Raw genomic sequence first — 11,839 nt, 5'->3', positions numbered from 1 at the left:
TCACCCACCTTTCTGGTAATGGGTACGCTACAGGATTTTGGGCGTACTGAAACGAAATAAAGAGAATATGAATAAATGACACATGAACAATCCATCCAATCTAAAAGGCCACGCTAATAAAATGTGGATTGCAGTAGTTATGAACCCTTCCTACCTTTTCAGACAAGGGGCGTCGTCCAAGATTTTCTTAGCGCATCGAACCTGGAAAAAATAAGTAAGGAAGCAATGAATACGGGTCTAGCAATAAACAAGGAGTAGTGGAACCACTACATCTCGTTAGAAAGTGACTATATACTTGAACTAATGTATTCTAGTGTATTGGGTGCTGGAAAAATCTCAATTAAAGTCATCATACCCGATAATCAGCACAGAGGAAATCTCGCTGTTAACTCAAAGTTGAAAGAAGCAAACACCCGGATGCGTGGAAAAAGGAGGGAACAAGAATTGCTTTGTCCAAGTTTCGCATCTGATTGGTCGAGAGGGTGATGCGAAAGTTCACGACCAATCAAAAAGCGTTGAAAGTTCAACCCAAAGCAAACCCGAATTATTTCCTACACTAGTTTCAAAATGAATTGCTCTTGATCAAACGTGGTCTTACATGATGATGAGCGCAGATCCAGCCGCGCGCGTTCAACCAATCCACGGTGTGTGAAATACGGACACCTTTAGCGCCATCCTCACGATGCAACAGAATAAGCTCCTTTTGGGATCGTACACCAATATTCTCCAGCTGTTTTTCAAGCTAAACAGGGAGGCAAATGTCACAGAATGATCAGGTCATACAGAAATAAGATGAACTCTGCCAAACAAACATTTTAAATACATCAGACCTTTATATCTAGTCTAAACATTAACATTGTACAGTTGAAATCCTAGATATTCATCTAAGCATATATTTCATAGAGTTGAAGAGTTTAATTCATTTAAAGTGTTTCTTGCGCCACAATATGGGGAACTTTTAGTGTTCCGAAACCAAAACTAAAGTAATCTAGACAGCCCGTCAGAACCAAAGACATTATCGTGACGAGCCAACAGGAATTCAAAACATTCACTCTCGACCGAATTGAAGCGTGGGGAAACGTAACTGATGGAGATGGAATGGCCTTAGGTTTAACGACACTGAAGGGAAGTACGCTCAAAACTGGTGTGGTATGTATGTTTTGTCAGGATATAAATTCTCCTCAGTGTCATTAAAGACCGAACTGTTCTTAACCACACCGCTTTAGAAGACTGCCTGGAGCGCGGGAAAACGCGACTGAATAAATCTTGACTGAGTATGGTCGAGGCAGGGGCCGTGGTGGGGGAGGGGCTGGTAGGGCCGCGGCCCCACCAGTTTTTTGCGCCCCCACCCCCACGTTTTGCGCTAAAAAGAAAAATAATTACTATGATTTTATTCCTTTTTTCGATTTTCAATATGAAAAAATTATTTTCAATTGTCAGCCCTCCCACTTTACACCTTGCTCCAAGGTCCTTGTGAGGGCATCGATTCTTTTTTAGTCTAAGTGAGAAAGCGTAGTAAAGAGAAAACGAAAAAGTCCTCAATTACTGACAAAATTCGATCGAAAACTTGTTAAAAACATGAGTAGAGTTTCTGATAAAAACGAAATGAAAATACTTCAACTGATACCTGACCAACTGCTGGGCTTCCGTCTGCTACGCCAACAATGACAATGGAATCCGCCTGAAAAGGGAAACGATATAATGCGGTCAATTAATAAAGAATGAAATTAAAAAAGAAGTAAACAAAAAAACTCTCTATTAAATTATACAATCGAACGGGTACAGAACGCTTCACGTTCGATGTTTGTAATAGTACTCTTGGCTTATCACTGTGGCGGAATTTAGTAGAAAAGAAGTGAAAGCACAGGTCAGTATGAGGACAACGACATTTGATTTTCACTAGTGTAAGCTCTATCGGAGCGGTGGGGAGCGGTACTTTTTTTTCTCCTTCTCTCCCACCCCCTCCGGCAATAAAGGGTGATAGTTTCTAAAGAAACTGTTTGGGGCTGCGTCGGTGGGGGTAACGAAATAATTTGGATATATCAACAAAGTTGAAATGGTAAATTGGCCACTGTAACGATTACAAAAGCTGACGTTTCGAGCGTTAGCCCTTCGTCGGAGCGAATAGATAGATAAATCGTAAATCGTTTATTAAAAAGAAACACCTCGCAGTCCGAAGACTGAATTACGTGTATAATATACAATACAAGAAACAAAATTCATAGTTAAAATGGTTTGAAAATCTTAATAATAAAAATATACAAATCTAATAAAAAAGTTTCACTTAGGATGATCTCGTGTTAAAAAAATATACATACTTAAACATATATATTTACATCCTTAGGCTATGGCTAACAATAAAGGATTTTTTAAAACGATCAGTCTTGCACACTGGCACGTTAAACTTCCTATTGCTGCGCAGCTGCCTGTGGTGCTCAGCTTTAGGTGGGAGCAGACCAGCGAGCTTGTGATTAATGTCAAGAAAAATGTCATTAAAAAGATCAAACGATAGAGATGCTCTCCTGTCGTAAAGAGAGGAGATGCCTGCCTCTTTGAGCGCGCTGTTGTAGCTTGCATAAGGAAAGATAATGCGCAAGGCGCGCTTCTGAATACGTTCCAGCTCTTCGGATAAATAGAACGGAAGGCTGGAGTGAAATACTTGACATGTGTATTCTAAAACCGATCTTATGGTACTACAGTAAAATAAAACAAGATCACTCGCAGAGATACCAGCACGTTTGAGTTGACTCAGGAGGTACAATCTTTTGGCAGCCTTTGAGGTTACATTAAAGATGTGATCGTTCCATTTGAAATCATCTCTTATGGTAACGCCGAGCACTTTAGCAGAGTTAACAGACTCGAAAGAATAGAGGAATTGTGGGTTGTGTGTGCTTTCAAAGGCAGAAAATGGAGCTACTTTATTGGTGAGAACATGGCAACGAGAAAAACATGAATAAATTAAAAAAAGCGTTCGTGAAAAGCTTTTGGAATCCGGTGAAAAACGTTCGTTGATCCCTGTGGGATTTAGACTGCCGGTTTGAAAGATGAGCTTTTGTTCAAGAGTTTTACGGCTTTCCGTGCTACCTAAGTGTAAGGAAAGATCGCAGATTGCCATATGTTGCTTAGAATGATTGGGTAAATTAAAATGTCCAGCGACTGGTTTCGATGTGTCCTTGTCATTCCTTTCCACCTCGCGAAGGTGTTCTCGGAATCGGTCACCTAGTCTTCTGTTTGTTTCGCCGATGTATATCTTTTTGCAATAAGTGCAAGTTATGCAATAGATTACATTGGCGGAGGTGCACGTGAAGCGATCGGTGATCTTAATGGATCGTTTGGGTCCAGATATTTTATCAGTGTTGTGAATGAAAGGACACGTTTTGCATCGTGCACGAGCGCATTTAAAAGTGCCTGGTTGGTCATTAGTCTGAAAAGAACTTCTGACCAAAAAATTGCCTATGTTTTTGTCGCGTTTGAATGAAATGAGCGGAGGCTGCGAAAATATAGTACTTGTCTCTGGATCGTTTTGAAGTAATTTAAAGTTTTTAAGAACGATGGATTTAACTGAGTGGTTGTGAGGGTAAAACGTGAGAGGGAATGGAATGCGGTCGGAACTTCCTTTTGTGACGTTTGTAGTGCTAAATGTCGATCAATAAGTTGGGCGCGGTGGTAACCCTTCGGCAATAGTTTGTTCAATCGTAAGAAAAGTCTGATCACCAGCAAAGGGGGGTCAATCTACTGACGATAATGGGGTTCTTGCAGCATAACGCGATTAAGAGTACTTCTCCCGAAGGGTTACTACTCTATCTAGGGTAACCCTCAGTAATTAATATTTCGTTCCGTTGAAAGGTTTTCTCAAAAGTTCGCAGGAGCCATGATAACTTCTCTGGCTATCTATATTCAGTATATGACCCTTGAACCACGAAATACTCGCGCAATTATAAAGGTAACATGAGTAATTTTTTGCATAGCGAGCGACACAAGTTCTATCTGTTTAATCCACCCTTAAGAAAGTTATTGGAAGAACCTAAGAAATGCCTTGATTGTAGGAAGTGTTTATCAAGCAAAGGGTACTCCTAAAATAGCTGATGTCAAATAATTAATTCTGCCATCCTTTTCTAGTTTTGGCTTGAATCATTGACGAGTCCAAATACCAACGAAGGCAATGGAACTAAATACATGGAAAGTGAGCTTCTGTTGGTAAATGTTAAGTATGAATACTCTGCTTCGTGAGCAGCAACAATGAACATTCTGAAAGTTAACGTGTCCTGACGAGATCCGAAGACAGACAACTCTTGCACGGTTGACTTCTTCATTTCCTAACGCCCCCACGTACGGAAAAGCAGGAGGATGTCACGAAAGACGTAGGAACATCGATCGACACAATGAACTTGTTTAAATCACTCGACAAACGATCCAAAACGAAGCGTTTTTCAACTTTAGTGATCACAGACTGAATGTCCGGATACAGACAAACATTCCGTGATTACGCTTTCACGACCTTTCATTTCATTAAATACCCAAACAAAAATTGGCTACAGCGAAATCAGGAAGCGTGGCTAATGATCATGCTTCAACCGTCATCAATCAGATGTCGACTCTCCCTGTGAGTTCGTTTGCTATTGTTTCCCATCGGCCAATGAGCGAAAATGATGGTCTCCTCTCATGCAGATTTAAAGGATTTGGCCTCTCACAAGGACAAAGTGGACTTCGACGAGAACTGAGTTGCGATAAACTTTGACGAAGCTTTGACGTGAAGAAAAGAAAGGAAAGAAAGGTTAAGTTACAAGCGTAATTTAGGAGAAAGCCTTACTTCTCTCGAGCATCCTTAAACTCTTAAATCTTTATCGCGTTTCTCTAACTTACGAGTGCTTTGAATAACACTGCTCGCCAGCGACTTCTCTGTCACTCAGTTAGTTAAGTATCCGACCGCAAATCCGTGAAGGTCCAAGTTTAGAATCCTCACTTAACGCTGAAAATCTTTCTTTAAACGTTCTGTAAAATTTCATGAAGGCCTGAAGTGTTGGTCATACCTCTGCTGAATGACTGAATACTTAATATACAGGAGAACTGGATAAACAAAGAGCACATTAACTCTTGACGTTCCTTATGACACAGTCTTGCGTCTTGCGCGGCTGGATGTAGCCCGCCGGCGCTAATTCTCTGGGTGTGTTCAAGCGACTCGGCGAGATGTAAGCCTGTCACAGAAAATACATATTTGTATTTGTATTTGTACCAGGTCGCACTACATTTGAAAGAAATGAAGTTCCCTTTGCTGATTTCGTCCCTCTTTGTCCTCACCGTAATTCCAAGGATGGATTCTAAGGCTGGGAAGTTGGTACCACTCAATGAAGAGGTAAAAATCTAACTACCGTAGATTGTTGTAGAATTTATCTGTAAGCCCGTGGTTTGGACTTGTTCCTCTAGGTAGATGTTCATTTTTTTGCCAATTAAATTTTAGGGAAGTGACAACTTCTACAGTGTCTTACCACAGGATGAGTTTAGACCTCCTAGTCCATCAGGCAAACGTAGTGCCAACATCAACTACAACACTGTGGACGAGCAAGATGAGTTAAGTCTTCTCATAAGCAAACGCAGTGCCAACATCAACTTCAACACCGACGACGACTACGATAGGGGTCCTCCCGGCCTTGGGAAACGCAGTGCCGGTATCAACTTCAACACTGGCGACGACTACGGTAGGATTCTTCCCCCAGGGAAACGCAGTGCCGACATCAACTTCAACACCGGCGACGACTACGATAGGGTTCCTCCCCCAAGGAAACGCAGTGCCGGTATCAACTTCAACACCGGCGACGACTACGATAGGGTTCGTCCACCCCCAGGGAAACGCAGTGCCGGTATCAACTTCAACACCGGCGACGACTACGATAGGATTCTTCCCTCAGGGAAACGCAGTGCCGGTATCAACTTCAACACCGGCGACGACTACGATAGGATTCCTCCTCCCCCAGGGAAACGCAGTGCCGGTATCAACTTTAACACCGACGACGACTACGAGAGGTTTCCTCCCGGCCTTGGGAAACGCAAAGCCCGTATCAACTTCAATACCGGCGACGACTACGATAGGGTTCGTCTACCCCCAGGGAAACGCAGTGCCGGTATCAACTTCAACACCGGCGACGACTACGATAGGGTTCGTCCACTACCAGGGAAACGCAGTGCCGGTATCAACTTCAACACCGGCGACGACTACGATAGGATTCTTCCCTCAGGGAAACGCAGTGCCGGTATCAACTTCAACACCGGCGACGACTACGATAGTATTCCTCCTCCCCCAGGGAAACGCAGTGCCGGTATCAACTTCAATACCGGCGACGACTACGATAGGGTTCGTCTACCCCCAGGGAAACGCAGTGCCGGTATCAACTTTAAAACTGTGGAAGACTAAGATTAGTTTTGGTCTCTGGTGCAGCTGGCGAGCGAAAGTAGGACGATTTTACTAAAGATTCGAACGATTACTACACCATCTCAAAGCGAGAGGATTGTATACTACTATAGGGCAAAGTCAAGTTTCTATAGGATAGTTTTTACGTTTCTGTTGACCGTCGAAAGAAACACAAAAATTTGCATATCTGCTTAGTTAAACCATGCATACCCCGAAGATGATGGATTCCTTAACTTTCTTTTTCTTAAATACATTTATCCAAAGGAGTGTTATAGCAAAAAAAAAAAATAAATAAATCGATTGTTCGAGAATGTCCATCGACTCTAAATATTCTAAGAAATGCGCACTTGAGACATTTGTCAAGTTTTAGTAACTTCTTTGTTTAACAGTTCCATGTGTCTATGAATTTTAAATTTCTTCAAGTTTTCAAGATGCTGGTCGAACATCCCCTAAGATTTTTGGTAATTTTTTCAGTTTTTATCAAAACTACCAATTTCTATGAAGATTTGAAGTTACCTGTTGAACGTTGGTAAAGATTCTCGGTAAAGTGTTCAGAATTGCTTTAAACTAATTCATGTAAAGGTATTTTTACAAAAAAATTTACTTACTATAGCCGTCAGACACGGTCCACCTAGTACCTCTTGTTTGGCGTGCGTTCAAGTTTTCCCATTCATCTGGCCTTAGCAGCTTCTATTGTTTTAATAAAGTGTTCATTTTGCTTAATGCTAATTTCTATTTAAAAAACGCCACGCTGAATCGATGTGCTTTGCGCGTCGTTGTTAATATTATCCGGAAACTGTTCATCAAAACCCACGGAACGGTAATGGCCATGGATTTTGACAATATTTTCATAGCAAAAATAGAAAAGAGATACTATCGAGCACATTACAACTAAACCCCTAGTTTGGAAGATGATATTGACGACGTTTTCTGTCTGTGGGGCACAACCAAAGAAATCATAGTAGAATTTGCAAGACGGGCAAACAGCGACCACGATACAATTCGATTCACGGCTGAAATATCAGACTCCGAAATTATATTCTTGGACACAAAAGCGTACAAAAGCGAGATTTTACAGGGAATCGACTCTTGGCATGCAAACGCATTATTTTGCAAAGAGGCAGAGTCTTTCTATGTACTTGAATTCTAATTCGTTTTGTAAATCAGTCGTAAAGAAAGCACTCGTAAATGGCAAGCGCTACGCATCCTGAGAACAAATTTGTCAAGCTCCACGTTTGATAGAAACGTACAGAGTTTCAAAATACGCTAAAAGAATGTAGAAGATACCGCGATTAGATGTGGGGGAAATATATCTTTGAAATTAATTTCACCGGGAAACATAGGCCACACGAAAACTTACATAGGGTTAAGCTTACGATCGATCGTAAACGTTTCCTTACATGCTAAAAAACCACGAACATGTGAAGAGGAACATAGGAACACAGGAACATAGGAACACAGGAACACAGGAACACAAGAACACCGTAATATGTTGGAATATGCTGGAACATGCCGGACTACCGCAGGTTGTCAAAAAAAATTTAATAAATAAAACGAAAACGTCAACCTACCATTCTCCATGTTGGAAGTTGAATACTCCGACAGCCTGGTTACTGGTAAATCAAGATGGCGGACTTGACGCCCGAAGAACGAAAGTTACACACAAATTGAGTTTTATTTCTTTTATTATAATTTTAGACTTTTTTAAATCAAATTGTGTGTTTATTTTTATTTTTTGAAATTCCGCGATGTTCTGGCACGTTTTGATATGTTCCGGGATGCTTCAGAGTTCCGGCAAGTTCCAGCGTTTCAAATTTTAGCACAAGCCCGTTCTATTGTATTGTATTGTACTTCAAATTTAAGCACATGCCCGTTCTGATTGTATTTCCTCCGAAATACTGTATAGCAGGGCCTCTGGAAACACGCTGCTCGTTTTCTTGCCAAATCCTAATTAAAGAGCCTTTCCGTTTATTTCATGTTTGTAAAGCCATGTAATATGCCAGCTTTTCTTTTCTGTAATACAGAAAATGCTGAGAAGGACCACTCCGCCAGCAATGCACTCCGCAATACACCTCCTTCGAACTTAAGTGTCTATTTTAAAATAATACTCATTTCAACTTCAATCTTTAAACTACAACCGCTCGAACTTCAAACTGAAAACTCCTGTCTTAATGTGAGAGTTAAATTAAATCAACAAAAACTGATTCGTTAAAGTAAAGGGGGTAAGTCTCCAAAGAAACTGTGGTGCTGCGTCGGTGAGGGGTATAACATAATAATTTAGTTCTATCAAACGAATTGACAATGTTAATTGACCATCGTAAAGAGTTCCTAAAGCTAACGTTTCGGGCGTTGGCCCTTCTTTAGCCCCTCGCTCATTAAGAGCAAGTTTCTCACAGTTTGGGTTGGTAAATAATTCCTTAAGGTAAAGGAGCGATTGGACAATGATTTAGGATCATCCTTCAAAATTGAGTTTTCTCAAAACAACACCATTTTCTCAGTTAAGACAAACCTTCGTTCCGGATACAGATACTTTCAGTTTCTTTGATGTCCATAAGATTAGATTAGCGTTTAAATCGTAGTAAATAAATTCAATAAAAGAATACTTCCAATATTCTACCTGTCTTATACAGCGTTTGGTCTAGGCAGACATTAACGTGTCAGCTTGATAGAACACGATACGATGAAGATCCTCCTGTTGTCCAAGCCAGCTGGACAAACGGTACTCATTCATTTTAGGAACACAAAACAGAAGAGGGTCAGTTAAGAATAAAGGAAATTCTATTCTTAACAATTTTACTGTATTCCAAATTCTACAGACTCCAAATAACATTAATTAGGCCAATTGCCGCTAGCTAGATTAGTTTCTTTTGTAACACACACTGAAAAAAATTCCTCTGGGAAAATTACCGTTTCTGTAAACGATAACATGAAAATTTTTGATCAAGAATACTTGTGCAGCTAAAATTTGGTTCCTCAATTAAAGCCGACCCCATTCTCCTCTACTTTAGAATTAATTTCCACCAAGATATTGTAATTCTACACGGCCCGCTGGTGCCGTCGATAAGCTTTTATTTCCGAATGAAATAGAAAACGTTTCTTCCTTGAAGAAAACACTCGCCATGAAAAAGGTGCCAAGTAGTTCAATATATATCCATGGCTGAGCTACCAAGCCTGCTTCGGACCAACGAACTGGTCAGCAATAGGGTGGGACCTGACAGCAAACAAACAAAATATTCAATCGGTAAGTCCGCATGCAGGTAAATAACAAATCAACACTTAATAAACATTTTGTGATGATTTTACGCTTTAGGGAAAGAGTCCAACCGACGTTGAACCCGAACATCTTGACAAGTTTTCGCGATGTTTAACATAACTTAAGGGTAGCTGCCCTTGGAATATGACCTATGTATACTGAACGTCGGTTTCTTAGCTTACTACGTCCTTAGATGTCACTTTGATGGAGTATCGCAAACCCAAAACCAAAGTAACTACGCCGGCCAATCAGCAGAAAGAAATATATGGTAAGTAGCCAATGAGAACTCGAGGTAGCAACGAGCAAACTCGTCCTGAAGCGCGGGAAAAACGCGAGTGACCAAGTTTTAGTTTTGGCGCGAAATTTATAGTCCAATCAAAGAGGGTAGTAGAGTAAAACTAATTTCTTCTTGTTTACTATGTACTTACCGATAGCATGAAGAGCTAAGCGAAGTTCAAATGGGAAGTTTGATACTGAGACATTCTCTGACGCAGGGATGATGGCTACTGTCCTGAGATTTGATTCTCCGAATATCTGATTATCAACCGGGAGATGATTGTCTGCGTATAACAAAGTGTTTACATAATGAGTTGGGTAGAGTCTTCAAACGCATCTTACAAGCAAAGATCTAAAAACGTTCCCTATGCGTTTAACACACCCCACAACGGGAAACAAAATCGCTAAAACTGAGCCGTCACCTGCCGCAAGTACGGCAACGAACTCGATACGAACGTGCTAGGGTGATTAGAAAATTAATTTAGTACCGCCATAGGCAAATTTTTGTCAAAGCGCACATGGAGTCACAATGATTGTTAAAAAATCGATAAATAGCATTCAAGAGTTGACCAAACTTAAAAAATCGATAAATAGCATTCAAGAGTTGACCAAACTGTCCAATCTGCTGAATTGATTAGAATTTGCGTTGCTCAGTAATTTTGGCGCTGTAAACACTACTCTTCCTTTTCGTTATCTTCATTCTGACACGAACACTTCACAACACAGTAATGAAGTCTTTTCATACCTAGCAATGTTTCACTTCTTGCGTAACTTCGCCTGTACTGTACTATTCGAACCGTGTCAATCACCGAAAACCAAAAGCGTAGAAAGGAAAAAGGGTGTCAAGTTCAGGTGGTCAGTTCCTTGACTTAGCAGGTGGTCTCGCGTCAATTGAAACATTGACCAGTCTAAAGATGGCGAATCCATGTTTTGGAACAGAGTTAAAGCTTTCTATATCGATTACTCTGGCTTTATTATACGGCGTGGCACCGCTACCCACCATCCTTGAAAACGTAGTGTTTCTGTTGCTCATCTACAAAGCTCGCAGCGTCAGAACTTTTTCTAACCTTCCACTGAACTCGTTAGCAATGGCGGATCTTTTAGTGGGGTTAATCATAGATCCGTTGTGGATTGCAAGGTGCGTATTACCACGGCGTCCGTATCATAATCCGTTTAAAATCGCCATCGACTTGTTATGGATTCAAACGAGTGTAACCACCACGTTTAACTTGTGCATTGTGAGCTTGGACAGATACATTGCAGTACAGTCGGCCCTTCTGTACAATCAGATCGTCACAACAAGAAGATGTTGCATGGCGGTAGCATTTGTATGGCTCGCATCTCTAGCGTTTGAATTTTCATGGTTCTTTGTTACAGACCCTGAAAATTTAGTGGCACTATGGATGTGTGTGACGGTAGTGGTTATTCTGATCCCGATGGTTTTGATTATTTTTTGCTACTACCGGATTTTGGTGGTTGCCAAAGAACATATTGTAATAATTGAAAATCACAATGTCCAACGCCGGAGGCGTAGAGCTCGTCATCGAGGGAGTTCGAAACCGAAAAACAACCAAGACGGTAAGCTTTATGGTGGCGTTGTTCATCATTTCGTGGTTACCAAGTCGGGTCACGTCTTTCATCCATTTGAAAACGAGTGATCATTGCTTGAAGCGATAACTGCGTTCTGTTTGGATCTGGACTGAGTTAACAGCGTTTTTCTTCATTCGGAATAAATCCATGGTTATATTCACTACGAAACGATAAGTTCAGGAAGGCGATTAAACAGTGTAGGCATCATTAATGCTTATTTTTTATGTAAATGTTATCTGGCTTACAAGAAAATACATTTATTTAAAAGTGCCGGGTTGGTCATTAGTTTGTAATGAGCTTCTGACCAAAAAATT

The 11,839-nt window shown here is 40.8% G+C and overlaps 1 protein-coding gene, 1 long non-coding RNA gene and 1 pseudogene across 2 annotated transcripts; 2 read left to right on the top strand and 1 right to left on the bottom strand.

Annotated features, from left to right (window-relative positions):
• Positions 1 to 3,973: 3,973 nt before the first annotated feature.
• Positions 3,974 to 6,497, bottom strand: LOC148732500 (uncharacterized). Its single transcript, XR_016000871.1, has 2 exons — positions 6,360 to 6,497; positions 3,974 to 5,963 (listed from the first exon to the last, which is right to left on the bottom strand). It is a non-coding gene; the product is annotated as an uncharacterized LOC148732500 (long non-coding RNA).
• On the top strand, positions 5,243 to 7,129 carry LOC111334064 (uncharacterized). Its single transcript, XM_022939752.2, has 2 exons — positions 5,243 to 5,353; positions 5,459 to 7,129. The coding sequence occupies exons 1-2, from the start codon at positions 5,258 to 5,260 to the stop codon at positions 6,407 to 6,409; spliced, it is 1,047 nt and encodes a 348-aa protein (XP_022795487.2). The 5' UTR covers positions 5,243 to 5,257; the 3' UTR covers positions 6,410 to 7,129.
• Positions 7,130 to 10,849: 3,720 nt separating this feature from the next.
• Positions 10,850 to 11,795, top strand: LOC111334082 (5-hydroxytryptamine receptor 1D-like; annotated as a pseudogene).
• Positions 11,796 to 11,839: the final 44 nt, after the last annotated feature.

The sequence above is a fragment of the Stylophora pistillata genome, chromosome 4 (genome assembly GCF_964205215.1).
Source record: "Stylophora pistillata chromosome 4, jaStyPist1.2, whole genome shotgun sequence".
NCBI lineage: Eukaryota > Metazoa > Cnidaria > Anthozoa > Scleractinia > Pocilloporidae > Stylophora > Stylophora pistillata.
This window is presented reverse-complemented; position numbering and strand designations above follow the sequence as displayed.

What these genes read in the sequence shown, in the direction of transcription:
- LOC111334064 (XM_022939752.2), top strand. Translation starts at nt 5,258, where the DNA reads ATGAAGTTCCCTTTGCTGATTTCGTCCCTCTTTGTCCTCACCGTAATT. An exon ending in TGGTACCACTCAATGAAGAG is followed by an intron (nt 5,354 to 5,458) that starts GTAAAAATCTAA and finishes ATTAAATTTTAG; the next exon opens with GGAAGTGACAACTTCTACAG.